At 39.8% G+C, this 20,056-nt stretch overlaps 1 protein-coding gene across 1 annotated transcript in view; it reads right to left on the bottom strand.

Annotated features, from left to right (window-relative positions):
* Positions 1–3,662: 3,662 nt before the first annotated feature.
* Positions 3,663–20,056, bottom strand: part of ATP1B3 (ATPase Na+/K+ transporting subunit beta 3) — a 39,343-nt gene continuing 22,949 nt past the window's right edge. Inside the window, exons 2-7 of the mRNA XM_045539364.1 lie at positions 19,604–19,732; positions 18,530–18,637; positions 14,317–14,501; positions 12,001–12,051; positions 6,747–6,833; positions 3,663–4,343 (exon numbers count right to left, since the gene is read on the bottom strand). Of these exons, the coding sequence (XP_045395320.1) occupies positions 4,173–4,343; positions 6,747–6,833; positions 12,001–12,051; positions 14,317–14,501; positions 18,530–18,637; positions 19,604–19,732 (731 nt within the window). The 3' untranslated portion in view covers positions 3,663–4,172. The remainder of the gene's footprint in view (positions 4,344–6,746; positions 6,834–12,000; positions 12,052–14,316; positions 14,502–18,529; positions 18,638–19,603; positions 19,733–20,056) is intronic.

Below are 20,056 nucleotides of genomic sequence, written 5' to 3'. Positions count from 1 at the left end.
AGCGCCTGCGTCAGGGACCTGCAGGGCAGGCTGGAGGCATCTGGGGCCCCATATTCTCAGGGCTCTCTTGTCCCGGTGGCCAGCCAGCAGGACTGTGCTCTTCCAACTCCAGAGACCCGTACGTGAGTGGATGGAGGGGTCATGCCTTCAAACAAATCCGAAACTAATGATGGCCAGTCACTAGCTGATTGGTCCACAGGAAAATGCAGTTTGTTCTCACGAAGGCCCTTGTGTCACCCCAAGGACCACAGACACAAACTGAAAAGGCTGACTTAGGAGACAGACATTCCCTTATCAATTCATGTTTTGTTTCTGTTTTTCATACTTAAAATACCAGCCCTTACCAGTCTAGATTCCCAAGCGAATTTTGGTTTGTTTCTAGAATGCAAGTCCTTCCTCAATGGACAAATCTTGCCACTTTGAATAATGGTCAAAGGCTGTGCTATAGGTTTCTGAAAGCAGATCCAAAACTCACTCCTGAGATGTTCCGAAGGTTGCAAGTTGGTAGCATAGTTAGTATCAAGGGGCTTATATGAAGGACGAGTAATTGGGACATGAGAAAATTGTTCAAAAATCAGACACACTGCTTTCCAGTCATGCCGGATCTGTTTCTACAACCAAGAGTATGAAGGAAGCCTTCTTGTGAACACGGATCCTCCCTCCAGAAGCACGGCGCGCTGGAGGATAAGCCCCCTCCATGAGGAGCATACGAAACCTGCTGCTCAAAGTCAGAGGCTGCTTATTTTACTTTCAGAGACAACACAACCCCCTCAGTGTGGGTACTAACGGATCAGGAAAATTCTGAAATCAATACAGCAAACACTGCCATCATTAAACTCCAACTTGACTTTATTGAGGGAAGGAAATCCAAGTGAAATTAACACTTCCACATGGACTGTTTAACACACCCATTGGTGCCCCTCCTTGCACACGAGCCTGTTACAGGGGGCTGTAGGCAGACACGGAAAAGACTTTCAACCTCTGCCTCTTTTTCACCACTCCCCTCTATGGGTGATAAGCAGCAGAACTGTAGTTACACAGTTTCCAGTTAGCAGGAAAACCTGTATCCTGAAAAGGAGGGTGAGCACTTGGAAACAAACATTAAACACCTATTGCATGTGGGCACCGTACATATATTTTTCTCATTTAATCCTTGCAACCTGAAGGGTGGCATTACCTTCATTTTGCAGATAACTGCAGCTCAGAGTTAAGCAATCTGCCTAAGGTTTCTAAGCAATCGACTGTTAATGGGGATTTAAAGCCAGTTCTCCCTCCTCCAGTTCTGTCCCTCCAAAATGAAAGGTCATGGATTCAACTTGAATTTGATCTCTTCCAACAGGCTATAAAATCTGAGAAGTCCTTACAAGTTGCAGCTTCAGCAACAGGCAGTCCAATTACATTTGGACTTTACAAGGAGGACAAACTGTCCTTTCTTAGCTCACCACTGCATGCACGGGGGAAACTGCCACTAAGAAAGCACAGCAGAGCTTACGTTACAGGCTGAGCCATGCAAGTGCTAGGTAGAGAGTATCTCCTCAGAAGTCTACAAGATACACCGGGACACAGGATGGGGCTGAAAGCCTGTGTTCAAAGTGGGACACATTCAACTATACTGCGATTTGTCACCTACAACACTGAAGAGGTCAAAATGAAATATTCAGACTTCATGTATTAAAAAGTCCCAAGTATGAAAGAGCTTGGAAATCTAAGGAAACTCACAATTTTCCTTGAGTTAGGAATATAATACACCGACTTAAATATTAGTTGAAGTCAACTGACAGTTCAGTCTTCATCTACTAACTCAAACTAGTGCTAGGCTCCATCGCTACGGATACAAAGCTGGTTCTCTTCAGCGCTTTGTTACTGGAACCGTGGTCTGTGGATGAGCAGCACAGGCCTTACCTTGGAGGTTGCTGGACATACAGAATCTGTCTAGGAATGGGAATCTGCATGTTAACACCCAGGTGATTCGCCTGCAGATCACATCCTGTGGTTCTGAGGGAGACCTGAAGTGCAGCAGAAACACAGACTCCAGTGGTGTCCGGCTCCCTGCCTGGCTCCTGGCCACCCTTCCTCCTCCATAAAACGTGGTCTATTGGGACTTTGCACAAAAGTAGTTTTAGGGAAGGGAGGGACTTCTGGAATAATCTAGCCCTGCCCCACCTCCATGGCCCTTGCACATAGCTACCATCACCATCATCACGCCCTGTGTCGCAGAGCCTCTCCCCTCCTGGTTTAAGATCTTTGAGAAACCCTGTCTTTTTACCTCTGTGGTGTCAAAGTCCAGCAGATCATTTCCTGATACATAGCAGGACTGTGATAAATTGTTGCTAAACTCCCCTAATTTCGACAAAAGAATAAAACAGCCAGGAAGAGTTGGGGAGGTCAGCTAAGATTACATGGCAGTCAGGGGCAGAGTCAAGTCCAAGGTTCTGACCTGGGAGGCACAAATAAGATTTAGTGACTTCTGTGGTGTATGTTCCCGTTTTTATTTCTGTCCCCAATCCACTCCCCGATTTTGGATGTCATCTTAATTCATCTTTCACATTCTGAGAACTAGTCTGCTTTTATCTGAGCTCCTTGAAACAGAAATTTCATCCATATTACACCTCAAAAAACACAAGAATATAAATTTAACCAAATAGTACGAACTTGGCATGAGCCAAAGTTGACAGCTGTTGAGGACCTGTTCACACTGGGCAACTAAAGTGAATGTCCTAGCTAGTCCATGCCATTGCTCTTGCATCAGCATTCTTTTATCCTTGTTTTACACTCTTAAGAAATAGCATAAAGAGTAAAATCAAAGCCTAGAAAAGGTTTGCTTTATTAACAACTCCTAGAATCATTTTCTTCAATTACAAAGACTTCTGAAACGAAAATCTGTTATCACTATGATCTGAGTGACAGAGCCACAGAGCAACAAACGGCGGGCGCTCCCACGTGGGCTGAGTGCCCACTGCCAAGGCACAGAGGCTGTGCCCGGCCGCTGAGGCCCAGCTGCAGCGGCGATGCCACCCAGAGCCCTCACGGTTTTCCAAACAGCCATTCTGGAGCCGGTCGTGCTGGGTCCCACCGTCCTGGCTTGCACCAACACAAAACTTCAAGAATATCTGCTTTGCATCTTTTTTTTTTAAAGAAGAGTAACAAAACAATAAGCATAAAAAAACCCAGATCATATGGGAAGTACACCTTCCCCAATAGAGGAGAAAGCAGCTTAAATTATGACAAAGACTCATACCAAGGACACACCTAAGACTGACAGAGGAAACACTCCATGACACTGACCGAAGGATGCTCAAACAAACTGTTGTTAGGTGTGAAGCTCTGGATAAGTTCCAAGTTTTTATAATTTGTATCTTTTATTAGAGTCCACAGTCTGCTAAATAAAAGCAGTAGCAAGATATTTCACAAACTATTATACAATTTAAGTCTTGCGAATTTAATTTCATAAAAAATTAGGTGCATATTCATACTGGCTAACCTAAAAATGCTTTATTTCATCTATGGTCTAAAATACTTCGTAAGAGACTTAGTTCCTGCACTAAAAACAATCCCATCAGTTTTTTAATACATGTTTTACAACAAAAAGTTTGTGCTCTTAATCAAAAAGACCCACAGACTAATTCAGCATGTAAAAAATAAATTTTACAAAAAATCCCAGATAACACTTTCAAATCCACTTTTATTTTTTATTTTTTCTTCCTCACATACAGAACTCCCCCCCCCACCACATTTCTTGCAGCTATAAAGTCACTTGATGTTGGCCAGGTACCATTTTATCACTAAAACTTTGTTGGCATCAAAACATGACAGTTAACCAGTGTTAAATCCATAAAATATTTACATAGCACAGCACAGTAAGCTTTAGACACTTGGCAATTAAACCACACAAAAAGAGGACGAGAGACCCCCATTCTACATGCTCGGAATCAGGTGTTCACCGGTCCCTATCTGGTGACTGTACACTGGTTCAGGACAGCAGAGGCAACAGGCAGTTACTTCAGAGGACACCGAGCACTACGATCTGGAAGCACGTTCTGATGCTACCCCAGCGTCATGCACCACACCACCTTTCTCCAAGATGGTCTCATAATTCTAGAATGGCAGGTCCAGCTGATATAAAACGAAGACAGACAATACAACATTTATTCTGTGGAGATATCCTACTAATACTATGCATGCGCGGTGATTTTGAACACGACTCGTCCCAAAAACTTGTCACGATCATCCTGGCTTTTTAGGTTGGGTGATCCATCAATCTTGCACTCAACTGTCACTTCTTTCCCAGTACTGTTAGGCTCAAAGAGGACCTGAACAGCAACTAATGGCTGTCGATACCCCACCTGTTAAAAAGGAAAACACATTAATCCAAATTCTATGGTAACTTCATCTGTATTTTTCTCTATCAGGAGTTGGTTTATTCTGTGAAATTAAAAAGAACACTACTAGCTCTATTATTTTCTCCACCTTATTTACTTTGTTTTTTTCTTTGAAGCTGAAATTTTATACTTTAATTTTTATCAGTGAAAGTGTTTATGGCTATGATTTTCCTCCACAGGTTGTGGTTATATTGTCCTTCATTATCATTATTTTTTAGATATTTTACAATCTTGGTTTGAATTTTTCCTTTTCATCCAAGAGTTATTTAAGAGGCTTGCACTCCTTCACTCCTCATGTGGAAAGATCTTTTTATTTCACTAATTTCTAGTTTTACTGCACTGTGATCAGAAAAGTATTGATTATACTCATAACAGCTTTAGCTTTATTATGGTTTCTAAATACAATTCTTCACTAAAAGGAACCAGGGCTGCTTCCAAGGCTGGGGCAGGAAACATGCCAGATGAAACCGGGATATTTTGTGATGCCAGAATATAAAGAAGTGATCCCAGAATCACGGGAACATGATAAAAAGACACAGAAGCCAGCCTGAAGGTCTCCTATCAGCCAAACCTGGGACAATTTTAGCATCAGAAGAAATAATGATTAAAAAAGATTATAACAAATTCTATAATTATAGAATTAAATAAGAATCCACGAGTCTATAACTGATAGAAATAAATTAATGGAGAAGGAAAGCCTCCTTGGAGTAGAATGCCAACTAATAAATGGAAAAAGATGAAATTAGAAAAATCATCATTTAGGAACAATCCTACTAATAACTCATTTAGGTAAGAATCAACAAATGCTAAAGCTTTGGTAAAAACAAGGTGATTTACAGACTCTTAAAGGACTGCCCCTCCCCCATGCATGACAGTTACGGTAACAAAGGAAACCTGGCTGACACCACCCTAACCGAGGGTCAAGGTTAACACCACCATCAACAGGACCACTGGCACCACATCCTCCTGAGACACCCTGAGAATGACATTTCTTCTGAGGTACTCCTGCCAAAAACGTGCCACCTACATTTGATCATGAAAAACCACCAAACCCACATTGAGGAACATAAAATAAACCAAAAAAGGCCTATACTCATTTTTGAAGAGTGCAAGGGCATGAAACAGAGACTGAGGAACGACTCCAGATTATAGGCTGCTAGAGATGTTGACAGTGTGCTATCTTGGACCAGGAAAACACTTCCTTCTTTTTCAGTAAAGGATATTACTAGAACAACTGATGAAATTTCAACAAGGTTTGTAGGTTGGATAACAGTACTGTTTTGGTGTTAACTCCCTTTGCTACCTGCACTATGGTTACTGTCTCAGTTTGTTTTCTGTTGCTTATGACAAAATACCTGAAACTGGGTAATTTATAAAGAAAAGGAATTTATTTCTTACAGTTATGGAGGCTAAGAAGTCCAAGACGGAGGGGTCACATCTGGTGAGGGCCTCCTTGCTGGTGGGGGGAGTCCGAGGGCACCACGTGGCGAGGGCCTGAGTATGCTGACGCTAGCTCAGGTCTCTCCTCTTGTATAAAGCCTCCAGTTCCCCTCCCGTGATAACGCCTCAATCCGGGAATGGATTAATCCAATCACAAGCACAGAACCCTCAGAGCCCAATCACCTCTTAAAGGTCCCACCTTCCAATAATGCCATGTTGAGGATTAAGTTTCAACATGAGCTTGGGAGGGGACAAATATTCCAACCACTGCACTTATATAGATATTAATAACATTCTTATTTTTAGGAAATACACACTCAAGTACTTAGTGTAAAGAGGCAATATATTTGTAACTTAGTCCCAAATGGTTCAGGGGGGAAAATGTATATATTTAAAAAATAGAGAATGATATGACAAATTAGGTAAAATATCAACATTTGGGAAATTTGGGTAAAGGGTCTACAGAAATTCCTATTTTAGCCACTTTAAGCCTGAAATCATTTCAAAATAGAAAGTTTAAAAAGTATGTACACAGTATGATCCAAATTTTATAAAATGATACTTACATATTTCAAGAAAAAATAAGGAAGAAATTACATAATAATTTTGTGTCTCTGGGTAATGAGCTTTTTAATTTGTTTAGTACTTTACTACTTCCTCCAAATAAGTATATACTACTACTTTCATAATGAAAAAGAAGACAATATTTTAAAGATAATCACCTCTTAATTTACCTGCTTGGGTTTTGTGCTCTGTCTGAATCACAGATGTGGAATTTACCATCACCATTTGTTTTTAAAAATCCGAACAGACGATGTACAAATCATACAGGGCATATGTCCACCCACACAGGACAGGTGGTATTTCAACACAAATGTCCTAATTTCCCAAAAGGTAAGTACCACATAAGAACTTCTAAATACTTACGTGCAGTTTTTTCCCATAATATGGAAAATATTTTAAGTCTATAACTCCATTAGGAGGATAAGTTGCTACAGTTGCTATCTTCTCATCCTAAAGTTGAAAGCAAAAGAAACCCTTTTTAAATCACAAGAAATAGTTTTTAAAAATGTGTTTATAGTTAAAGCGGTGTCGATTATAAACAGTTTGGGGAGACTATAATGCTGCTCCAACTATATGAATTACAAGTGTATTTTTTAGAAAATACTTGCTATTTTTTTTTTTTTTTTGAGACAGAGTCTCAATCTGTCACCCTGGGTAGAGTGCAGTGGTGTCATCCTAGCTCACTGTAACCTCAATCTTCTGGGCTCAACCAATCCTCCTGCCTCAACCTCCTGAGTAGATGGGACTACAAGGTGTGTACCATGGTGCCTGGCTAATTTTTCTATTTTTGGTAGACACAGGGTCTCGCTGTTGCTCAGGCTGGTCTTGAACTCCTAAGCTCAAGTGATCCTCCCTCCTTGACCACCCAGAGTGCTAGGATTACAGGTGTGAGCCACAGCACCCAGCCCTTGCACATCTTAACTATAAATATTACATCATTAAACCCTGTGAAACAAACTACCCTGATTGTTCTTACATTTCCTGATACACCCTATACTCTTTTTTTTATGAGAGTCCCTTTTAATTTATAGCTAGTCCCACTCATGTACTGCCTGTAAAATCTCATCTGTCTTCCAACTACTAAACCCCAGCTGTCTGGCCATTGACAGCAGGAATGTACCAGTAGGTTCGGGACTGATGTTTTCCTGAAATGAATAAAAATATTGTGCTTCCAGACAAGACTGGAACGCAATGGCTGCCAGAAGGTGCCAATCTAGAATGCAGCACTCAGGCCTGGGAGGCAGCAGGTACAAAAGTTGTATGTGATTAATAACTATGATAACTGTAACCAGAGGGGAAATCATGATGCAACCGACAGAAACTACTAGGGAAAATTTAAGGTACTGCAAGCAAAACCCTTCTTAGCTGATTTAAGTATCATATATCCCATGAATAAACTTATGAACATATATAAATCATTAAGTATTATGAGTCTACCAGTATTCTATGTATTTAAAAACCTGATAAGGCTGGGCACGGTAGCTCACACCTGTAATCCTAGCACTCTGGGAGGCCAACGTGGGAGGATCGCTTGAGCTCAGGAATTCAAGACAAGCCCGAGCAAGAGTGAGACCCCATCTTACTAAAAAGAAAGGGAAAAAAAAAAAAAAACCCCAGCTGGGTGTTGCTGCTCATGCCTGTAGTCCCAGCTACCCCGGAGGCTGAGGCAGAAGGATTGCTTAGAGCCCAGGGGTTGCAGTGAGCTACAATAACACCACTGCACTCTACCCAGGGTGGCAGAGTGAGATTCTGTCTCAACAGAAACAAACAAGGCAACAGAGCACCCCTCCTCAAAACCCCCTACCCCTTCATATTAAAACAAATAAAAAATGGGCCGGGTGCGGTGGCTCACGTCTGTAATCCTAGTACTCTGGGAGGCCGAGGCGGGTGGATTGCTCGAGGTCAGGAGTTCAAGACCAGACTGAGCAAGAGCGAGACTCCGTCTCTACTAAAAAAATAGAAAGAAATTATCTGGCCAACTAAAATATATATAGAAAAAAAAATTAGCCGGGCATGGTGGCGCATGCCTGTAGTCCCAGCTACTCGGGAGGCTGAGGCAGTAGGATTGCTTGAGCCCAGGAGTTTGAGGTTGCTGTGAGCTAGGCTGACGCCATGGCACTCACCCTAGCCTGGGCAACAAAGCGAGACTCTGTCTCAAAAAATAAATAAATAAATAAATAAAAAATAAAAAATGATGAACATAAGTATACAGGTCTAATCAATATCTATAATCCAGTTCACTCATGCTGTTAGTCATCTCTAATGTTCTCCCTAACAATTTATGAAGATTCTCATGTAACACACTCCAAATAGGCTGAATTCCAATGACTATAACTTTAACACACAATGAGTAGATAACAAACCACAATGATTAAAATCAGTGGGTTTACTAAGCACTAGTGAAAATAAAACATTATTAAATAACTGAAATTTAGATTTGAATAAACTAATTTCTACTTTTGAAAGCACCCATGAAACAATACAGCAAAACTAAGCATCTACTCTGAGGAGAAGTCCTACTCCCTGCTTCTTTCATTTCCCTACCACAAAGCAGCATGTGTCTGTGGGGTGGAGGGGGTGAGAGAGACACAGGCAACAGGCACGGGTAAGACAGCACAAGGCACAGAGTGATGACACCCCAGCCCCCAAAGGGACAAATTCTAGTGATCCAGATTAAAAACATGTGAAAAGAGCAGGAGATAGAAATGCTAAGAGAAGCTGCAGAAGCCATTTTTTCCTATCACTATTCAAACACCCCCCTACCTTTGTACTCAATTTAAAAAAAGTTTAAAATAAAAATAGCATTTTATACTAGAGAAAAAGTCACTTTGATGAGTGCTTTTCTGTATTAATTGCTTTTGCTGAACAGATTTTACCTTAATATCTGAGTTTCATTCACAGAAACAGAGATATTCCCCGAAATGAAAAAGGTTTTCTCTGAGTTACAGTTTACTGCACACCTCAGCATGTTTCCTTGCCAGTTTCCACACTTAACTTAGATTTACCTCATTTAAGCCTAACAACCCTTACACGGGCAGGATCAAATGCAGAGGGGAACCAAGGCGTAGAGTTAAGGTCATGTGCTCAAGATCACCCAGGAGTGACAGATGGACTTTTTTTTTTTTTTTTTAAATTACCTCAAAGTGTGACTGTTTTCTTGGTTTGTGCCTAAACCATAATCTTGGCAAGCTTTTTCTTAAACTTGTAATTTATACCTTCTGTGAAAATAAACATGTAGAGACGGTGAAATATTGAAATGATGGGTGATAAGTGAGCTACTTAGGGTGAAGCATACTTGTCACAATTTTCTAAGTACACGAATGGCATCACATTGGAAACCATGAGCAACTAACTCTAAGAATTTACTGATGATCACTAAGTTCCACTGAAAAAAAAACAGTTTAAAAATTAATATATTTTGTTTCTTTCACACAATTATCTTCCTAAAGACTTGAAACATATATACCAAATGTTTTAAGCAGTAGTTGCCTCCAACTAGCATTTATTTGTTTTCTCTTCTGCATTTTTCTAAATTTTCTTAAAAGAACCTGATTCATTTTTGTAAAAAATTTACTGAAAAAAATTACATTAAGTATGAATATTACATCTTTTGCAAGAATCATCTTTTAAATTAATAGGCCAACTCCAAGGTCATGTTCTGTCATCAATGTTTGCATTTTCAGGACTCCAACTTGCATAGAATACAGGACAAGCACTTTGGGAGGCTGAGGTGGATCAATTGTTTGAGGCCAGGAGTTTGAGACCAGACTGGGCAACACAGTGAGACCTTGGCTCTACAGAAAAATAATCAGCCAGGTGTGGTGGTGCGCACCTGTATTCCCAGCCACTCAGGAGGCTGAGGCCGAAGAATCACCGAGCCCAGGAGTTCAAAGTTACAGTGAGCTATGATTGCACCCCCATACTCCAGGCTTGGTGACAGAGTGAAACTTTGTCTCTTAAAAAAAAAAAAAAAATACAAGACAAAATAAAAAACACGTGTTACATAAAAGATAAATATGTCAACTAAACATGTGACACAGACAAATCTAATAAAAAATAGCAATTATGATGATATGTCATAAATGCTTCCATCTGGTCTACAGGGCCACACCTCTAAAATTTATGGGCTCCACCTGGTTACTACCTTGTACCAGCCTAGGAGTGAAATGCAAAGTTTCACAAACATTTTTTCCCATTTTGTGTTTTCCTAAAAACAAAAAAATTCTGCAACTAAATAAACAAACAAAACAAAAAACCCACCTATTTTGATTATTTTATGTACTTTACACACATCTCTTCAAGCAAAAGGGACAGCAAACTGAAATCTGAATCATTAGACCTGGATTTTTCATTAACATTTCTCCCAACTATTCTAGAAGCAAAGGATACATAATAGATAAACAAGGAGAAAAATACATTTAAAACCTTAAAGGAAGAGTTATATGGAGTTGTTTCTACTGGCCAAAGGCTTACAAAACTGAAACCTAAGGAAAAAAGTTTAAAGCTTTTGCCCTTCTGGCCTTAATGTATATTTTCCTTACAGGTGGTAGTAGCTTCATAGACCCACCATTCCAAGCTTATCTATTCTGTTCAAATGCAAAGGCAAAAGCTCCTGTATACACAGATACACTATCATGAATGTTCTAATCTAGATAGTGAATACTTTTTAAAAATCAGTAAGGATACTCTAAAGCAGGAGTTCTGGAAGTGTGGGCCCCAGACCAGCAGCATCAGCATCATCTGGAAATGTTAGAAATGCAGATCGTGGGCCCCACCCCAGACCGACTGAGCCACAAACTATGGGAATGGGACTCAACAAGCCCAAGTGACTGTGATGCGTGATCATGTTTGAGAACCACTGAGCAAAAAGTTTCTGCCCAAATAAGAAATCCTTTTGCAGTAAAAAGAATTACAATTTTTTCCCACAACTTTAAAAGTAATTTCAGTGTAACATTTTAAGTAAAATACTTCTGCCATACAATTGGAATTGAATGTTAATATTTAGCACAATGATAAAATTAAATTTAGAATTTAATTTCTCCTCAGAACTCTTACCCATCTTTTACATATTTGTCTTAGTTGTATTTGCAGCATGGAGAGAAAACAAAAGAAAGTTATGAGATGAAAACTGCATAGCACTCTGGAAAAAAATCAAGTAGAGATAGGGGAGGATAAATAATGCTTCTACTTTAAGGAAAAGGTACCATATTTCATTAAATCTCAGATGGCACTCATGGTTAACGCACCAAGTAATGTACTATATTGAAAAAGAAAATCATGATCCAGCATTAAGACACCATCAATTATAAGGCTAATCCCACTTTCAGTGTTACTAAGCTGGAGGAAAAAAAGCCAATCTTAGAATTGATGAAATATGGTATAAGTGAATGTAAAGGCAACGTGTTAAAAATCAAACACACATGGAAAAGGTCTTTTTGAATTATCATTAGGGAGGAGAAAGGCTACTCCGAAAGAGTTTGGTGGAATTTTGTTCTATGAATGGCACTAGAAAGGACTTTAAAAATGTGACAGGGAAAAGACAACTAAACTCATTAGACTTCTCAAGTATTTTAAGAAACACCAAAGATTTACTGAAAATTAATTTTTTAATACTCACCTTTGAAACACAAGCTATCCTTGGTACTCCTTGAGGCTTTAATCCAATTATCTAAGGTTAAGAGACATGGATTAATGCAAACATCACACACGCGCGCAGGGAGCCGCCTCCCTTTGCTGCTGGGGACCAGGGGCAGGAGGCCGAGGCCGGCACTGACTGTGCACTAACCCAGCTGCGGCACCCTTTTACTTTGTTTTTTTTTGGGGGGAGGGGGTGTTAAAATGAACTTTTCAATACAATAACCGTGGCAATCAGTTATCTTATAACTGTACTGGGGCAATTTAGAAAATAAATCAATTACCAAAGAACCGACCAAAAACCAGTACTGTACTTTGTTACCCTTAAAAACAAGAAACAAAAAGAAACCCTTAAACCTATTTATGTGAACAAATCATTTATGTAAATAAGAACTACAGGGGTATAACACAACAATTAACTGTTCTTCACAGAAATGTATTAGGTCACAATCCCTACCGTGTTTCCATAAGGCTCCACTGAGCCTCACCATATTCCACATCCATTTGTTCCACAAAAGGCAGACACTGGGGAAGAACCCTATTTTAAGACTCAGCACTATTCAGTTCTACATAATGTATGTAGTTAATATAACTCTGTATGAATGGTAAGAGATATTTATCCCTCTCTTTTGTGAGAGGATCTTTTGGCATTCTGAATTTATATGCAGTTTATGTGAATGCTAGTAAAATGCAAATATTCCTCTCAAAAAACAAGTATTGGTGCAACCTAATAATAACGTCCACAGCAATAACTAGCTGTGCCTGTGCAATGACTTTGGAACTACATTGGGATTAAATCCCCTGCCACACGAGGTGAGCACATCTCATCAGTGACATCCACGTGTTTTGTGCTGTCCTCCTGCCGAGCCCTGCAAAGCCATGCCCCCATCAGCAGACCATCGGTATGGTACAGACCCTCATCATTCAAAGAGGCCATCCTGAGAAAGAAAATAAACTCAGAAGGTGGTCCTCTCCTAGCTTTATAATGGGAACAGATTTTCAGCTATCTAGATGTTGTGAGGATACTTCTAGCAGGTTGGGATTACAAGAGGTATCTGTTAAACTTAATTTACCTTATAAACTACATTATCTAGTTTCACATTACTTTTGGCTTACTTTGTTAACCTCAATTCTTAATTCTGAATAAAGTCTGGTTGAAACATCCCACTAATCATTTACTGAGCACTACTATGTGTCAAGCAATGTTTCAGAAGATCTCTAGAGTGCTACGGGACAACCTGGAAACTGTCATTGTCCAGGGCCACCCAAGGAGATGGAAGGAGAGGTTGGAGGGGTGTCAGCCTGGGCACTTCAGGTTCTAGTTGGTTCTCCTTATTGCTAAATTCCTTATTTATTATAGCAATGCCAACTTCAGAAAGCCCGTATTTTACTTTTATTAGGGATGGTAGCAATTTGCTTACCAGTGATGACTTTAGTGCTACATAAACTCATGATCTTGAGGGGGTCTATACCTGTTTAAGAAACTACGCTTTCCTCAGCAAATGACCAGGAATGACCTCACTCTTCACAGGAGACCCTGTAGGTCTCAAAAGGGTAACTGTAACAGAACACAACTCTGAAGGACAATGCTCACAGAGCAGCAAGGCACAGGGGCTAGGGGTCACTTAATTATACGTGGAAAGCACCTTCCTTTGCCCAATGACCCTAATTCATCATTACTGTCACGTAGACATTAGCTTCTTAACTTTGCTAAAAACTATATAATTTTGGCATTCCTATAAAACATAACACAATGCTGCTGCTTTGACTACAACTGCAACATCCCACTGAACTCATCAGAATGTGATTTTATTTGTAATTCTATTATTTGATTATATATACACATACTGTACAACTATGCTTTCTACTAAATATTTAGAAGTTAAACGAGCTAAAACTTTATGGAGTCACATGGAATTTTAAATTATTTTACAACATAGGATTCAAAGATGAGCACAGCACCTTAACAAAACCATGCTTTGTCCATGACAACCACAACACTTGCCCTTTGAAGCATTAATCTATAGTGAAATGCATGTAGGTGTTTCCAAAAGGGAAAAGCTTAACTTACTTTAACTCCCTAATCCATGATAAATCTATGAATCTATCTTTTTTCGCTAAATAAACTTTTTTCCAAAGATTAATAAACGTCACTGCTAGTCTTTTAAAAAAGCTACCCCATGAGATAACATTTAATAAGGAAGACATTAATTCAACCAAAATGATCTAAAAATAGTTGCCAGCTGGATATTAGAGGATATTAGAAAAAAGCAGCAGCAGAGGTAAAATATGTACATACTCTGTTCATTTTCACAAGAATACAAGGGTTTCCTCGAGAATAGCCAAAATCAGGATCATTCCCACCACTGCATTCTTGAAGTAAGGAAATAGGAAACTGACATGCAACATAAACCGGCCCCTTCTGTTCAAAGAGTACTCCATCAGTACATGCTGTGAGATTCTTCTGCTCTTCTAAACCATATGCTAAAAAGGAAACAACAAATATGTGTACGAGATTAGCCAAAAGTATTAAATACAACCAGGAATATATCACCCTTTGGAAAATGTTCTTTGAAAACAAAAACAGTAATGCCAACTACCAGATAACTTTAGGGAAAGCATGTTAAGTTTGCCCTTTTAACAGCTATCTAGTGCTCTAAAGTCCACTGCATTTCAACAATTATATAAACTGGGTTATTGATCAATCTCTTTTGTCACCATTAGTTGGCACCAGGCATGGCTATAGCATTATCTGACTGCCTTCTATGTGCTTGCCCCAAAGATCCAATGGTGAGGATATAAGAAGGCAGTTGCCCTCATGGAGCTTACAGTCTAGTGGGGAAGAGAGATACCAAGTGAGTATAAAATGATAATTGCAGAGGTATGAAGATATATAGTGCTATGACAGTCTATACTAGAGGGAATGCAATTGAGCTGAAAGCAGATGGGTATGTTTGAGGTGATGAGGCTTGGAGGAAGCACTTCCAATAAAGGAATGCAGAAGCCAGACCATACAGAGTCTTGAAAGCTATGTTACAGGATTTTAGTGGGTGGGTGTTCTGCCAAAGAGCAAGGATAATCCACTAAAATGTTTTAAACAAGGGGAAATAGCAAGGGTGATATGACCATATTTATGTTATGAAAAGTTAACTTTTGGAGTCCAGAGGGAAAAAGAAAGGATCTGGAAAACTAGTTAGGAGAATATTAAAGCAGCCCAGGTTGAGAGATGATACTTCAGAGAAGGATTTTTTTAGCAGAGATGGAGGTAACTAGATGGATTCAAAAGTGATACAGAGGGCCGGGCACGGTAGCTCACGCCTATAATCCTAGCACTCTGGGAGGCTGAGCTGGGGGTATTGCTTGAGGTCAGCAGTTCAAGACCAGGCTGAGCAAAAGCGAGACCCCATCTCTACTAAAAACAGAAAAAATTAGCCAGGTGTGGTGGCACACACCTACAGTCCCACCTACTCGGGAGGCTGAGGCAGGAGGATCACTTGAGCCCAGGAGTTTGAGGTTGCTGTGATCTAGGCTAATGCCACTGCACTCTAGCCCAGGTGACAGAGCAAGATTCTGTCTCAAAAAAAGAAAAAAAAAAAAAAAAAGGCAACTGATAATGAAGCTAAAAATAGTAATCAATTACTCTTGAATTGAGAAGGGGGAAGGTCTGAGGCATGTGAATCAAGTGAAGACAATGTATAAAAGTGACCAATTAATATAATTAAAAGTGATAATAAATCAATAAATAAAAGTGATAAATCCATGTGTAAAAGTGATAAATCAAGAATCAGTAGAAAAGTATAATATTTAGATACATAAGAAAAGTTCAAAAGCATGAAGTTACTTCCTATTGAAAATGTATTCAGAATTAGACTATTTCTCACAAGCTCCACTGCTCCCTCCCTTGCCAAGCCACCATCTCGTCATCTGGATTACGGTAATAGCCTCCTAACCAACTTCCCCATTTCCCCCCTTTAGTCTAGCTTCAAAAAGCAGCCTGAGCGATCCTTTAAAAATGTGAGTTAGAGGCCGGGCGCGGTGGCTCACGCCTGTAATCCTAGCACTCTGGGAGGCTGAGGCGGGTGGATCGCTCGAGGTCAGGAGTTCGAGACCAGCCTGAGCAAGAGTGAGACCCGGTCTCTACTAAAAATAGAAATAAATTATCTGGCCAACTAAAAATATATACACAAAAAATTAGCCGGGCATGGTGGCGCATGCCTGTAGTCCCAGCTACTCGGGAGGCTGAGGCCGTAGGATCGCTAAAGCCCAGGAGTTTGAGGTTGCTGTGAGCTAGGCTGACGCCACAGCACTCACTCTAGCCCGGGCAACAGAACGAGACTCTGTCTCAAAAAAAAAAAAAAAAAAAAAAAAGTGAGTTAGATTATGTTATTCTCTGCTTATAATCCCCCATTTTGGTCATTGTAAAAGCCAAAGAACTTAGCAATGGTCACTAAGGACCTACACAGTCTGGTCTTCATTTAACTCCCTGACCTCAATCTCCTTCTACTCCCCCCATCCCCACTCGATCCAGCCCCTCCTGCTTCCTGGATAAACTGTGAACTATCAGATATGACAAACCTTAGGGTCTTTGTCCCTGCTGCTTCCTCTGCTAGACATTCCCCACTGGCTCCCTCATCTCCTTCAGGTCTTCCCTCAAGGGTTCCCTCTCAGCGGGGCCTCCCAGGTCACCCTGTAAAACTGCAACCCTTCCTAACTTTCCCATCTCCTTTCTCTGCCTTATTTTCCTCCCAGGCACTTAGTACCTTATAATTCACCACTGGACTCTAAGTCTCAGGAAGACAGGAATTTTGCTTTTGCTCATTGCTGGAACCTAGATGAATGCTTGCCACAAAGCAGGTCCTCAAAAAACACTTGAATCAATTAATAGGACTGCAGCTAGAAAGGAGTAGTGCAGGGAGCACTGTTTTCATTGTAGACCTTTCTTTACTATTTGATTTTTAAACCATGCAGAATACTTTCACAAAAACATCTTTAAATTATTTAAATAATTAGTATATTTGCAATTGTCAAAGGAAAGACACTTAGGAAGATAGCTAGTAGATAATGTGAAATCAAAAAGTGTCTGGTTTAATACAGGAGGGAGTTAAAGATTTTTGCAAGTTAACAGGAAGGATCCAATAAAGAGAGAGGCTAAATACATACCAGAAGGGAGAGTAAACAGCATAATGTTTCTGAGACACTCTGGGGGGATGAGACCCACAGGAGGAGTGGTACAGCGGCCTCACGTGTGAGTAACGGCAGCTGCCCCATCAAAGCAGGAGGATGCGACAGACAAAAAGGCCCCACTGTAGGTTCCTCTACTGGTAACAGACAGATTGGGGCAGTTCCTATCTGAGTACTTCTATTGTCTCTTAAAGTAAGAAACCAGGTTATGTGAAAAAAGTGAGTTACAGTAAACAGGTAAGGGGTCAGAGGCTTGAGTAGAGGCTGGGAAATTCCATAGGGCTCCCAGGCAGGTAGTAGGTCCACGTGAGGGAGTTGCTCAGGTATTCACAGCGCTAACTCATCCTGCTGAATGTCTACAGCAGCACCCTGCTGCCTGCGCAGGCTCAAAGGAGGAGGAGAGTCATCCAGGACCTGCACAGTTTTATCCAGTAGAATTCTGCTACAAGTGTATGACCAATAGATTGAGAGGCTAGCAATTTTAGAGTACTGGCAAAAGTAAAACTGAAATGAAAAACCATGGAATTAACAAGTTAGATAAAAAGGGAAGGTAGGGGTGGGGAGCTGAGATAAAGTAAAATAATCAGCAAACTGAGGCAGAATAATACTGGAGGCAAGTTAAACAAGCAAACTAGAAGGACAGAGGTGGTGTCAGGAAAGCCTTGGCCAGTGATGTTGGCAATGAAGTCCTCCTACAGGATCCAGGGAGCAGCTGTCGGTGTGTGTGGCAGAGGAGGAGAAGAGGTGGTCAAAAACCAGTGGGCCAGAGCATCTAATCATTACTCATGTGACGGTTAATACCATTCACACCACTGGCTGAGCAAAACAGAAGAGATTGGGCTGGGATGGCTATTAATGAGCATTACAAACTGACAACTCTGAAATACAATGGATACATTAAAAATCAGAAACAGACATATTTTTAAAAATGATAAACATCACTTTCCATTCTCCACACAAATACTACATTGTAAAATGTCCAAATACTCAGAGGCATGAAATAATACAGATTTGCTCTATTACACTTTTAAAACTAAAAGTATTACTTTTAGTAATACTTTTGTTATGTCTCAATGAACTTAGTGTATTTAGTATAGGACAGACAGAAAAATCAATTTACTGCCCATTAGGCCTAGGCTCCTATGTCTTTCCATAAATTAGAATATTTCATAAGTAGATATAAAACCTACTTGCAAGTCCTCTCAGTTGTCTGTGTTTAGCAGGAGAGAAAAAAGGTAAAAGAAATTCTAAGAATGATGTTTCAAAAAGTAATCATAATTTATGCTAGTTTCTGTAACTAAAATCTTTTACCTTACTCTGAGAAAACTTACGATTTAGAAACTTCTTAAGTTCTTTAACGTACTCTTCATAGGAAGCTGGATCAGTTGAACTGAATGTATATTCCAATGCAGTTACTGGTTTTGGAAAAACCATAAGTCCTATAAAGAGACAAAAGAAAAAAGGTGGAAATAAACAGTATCAAACAAATCCCGTTCTCTCCTTCTTACTCTTATCCCTAAAAAACAGATCTCAGTAACAGATCTCCAATTATGAAGGTACAGATATCTAAAATTAAAGAGAATTCAAATCTTCAAAATCATCTCAGACATTACCAATTAGAAAACTCTTATAAATTTCATTATCTACAGTTAATTATAAGCTCTGTTGCTTACTTTAAAAATATGTAATTTTACTTTGAACTTTCTATATTTCTTTTCCTATCAAAACAGTATTTTTAGGTTTTGTCAATTTGCCATTAATACATGGAGAAAAACTGTAGCATATCAAAATCTTAGCACTTTTCTCACTTAAATTACAACTGTATGGAAACATCATTCATAAAGACAGCTAACTTTTTTCTTTTCTTTTCGAAACAGTCTTGCTCTGTCACCTGGACTAGAGTACCATGGTGTCAGCCTAGCTCACAACAACCTCAAACTCCTGGGCTCAAGGGATCCTCCTCCTGCCTTGGCCTCCCAGAGTGCTAGGATTACAGGTATGAGCCACCTTGTCTAGCCTAGAAGCATGTATTTTATAAGACCAATGCTTTAACCCAAGCTAGAGCTGAAGTATATAATTTATAAGTAAATTACACAAGCCAAAGTGAAACTACACAATATTCATAAAAGTTATTCATAACTATAACCATACTGTTTAAACTTGGCTTCATTAGAATTCTCAATATTCATTTCTGCTTATTCCTGACAAAAACCTCATGATTTACCAATACATGAATGTGAAGGTCTTTAAATACTGTTGTAAATATTAAACAACAATCAAAACCTTCACATTGCCCAATTCCAAGGTTTAACTATGTTCTATATGCTACATAAAACAGATTTATGGTGAAAATAAACTATAGCCCAATTTTGTTAAAAGCCATGGTAACTGCAACCTATATTTACCTGGACTAGGAATTTGGTCACGATATTTTGGAATCTCATCGTTCAGAGTCTGAAGCATAACCCACATCGTGAAAGAGAAGAGTGCAGCCAGGAACCCATAAAAAACTAGGTAGAAGAGCAAGATCAAACCTGTGAAAGAAAATAAAACTTATAAAATGTGAAGATACACATATATGTGCACACGTGTATGTATGTATGTTGGCCAGGTTAAAAAACAAACCAATGGCTCATTGCAAGGCTATGATCCCAAGCTTTGCCATGCACATAGCCAAATATCTCCATATTCAAGACACAAATTTGCCCAAGCAAGCGGTATTTCAGCAGGCGGAACCCACCCAACCCTCATCCCTCCTAGGTTCCTCTGGTTCTTCCAAGTTAAAGTAGCTTCTACGGCTTATACTCTGGTTCAAAGTGATGCTTTCTAATTCCAGCACGGAGGGCCGTGTTTCCCAA

The sequence above is a fragment of the Lemur catta genome, chromosome 1 (assembly GCF_020740605.2).
Source record: "Lemur catta isolate mLemCat1 chromosome 1, mLemCat1.pri, whole genome shotgun sequence".
Taxonomy (NCBI): domain Eukaryota; kingdom Metazoa; phylum Chordata; class Mammalia; order Primates; family Lemuridae; genus Lemur; species Lemur catta.
This window is presented reverse-complemented; position numbering and strand designations above follow the sequence as displayed.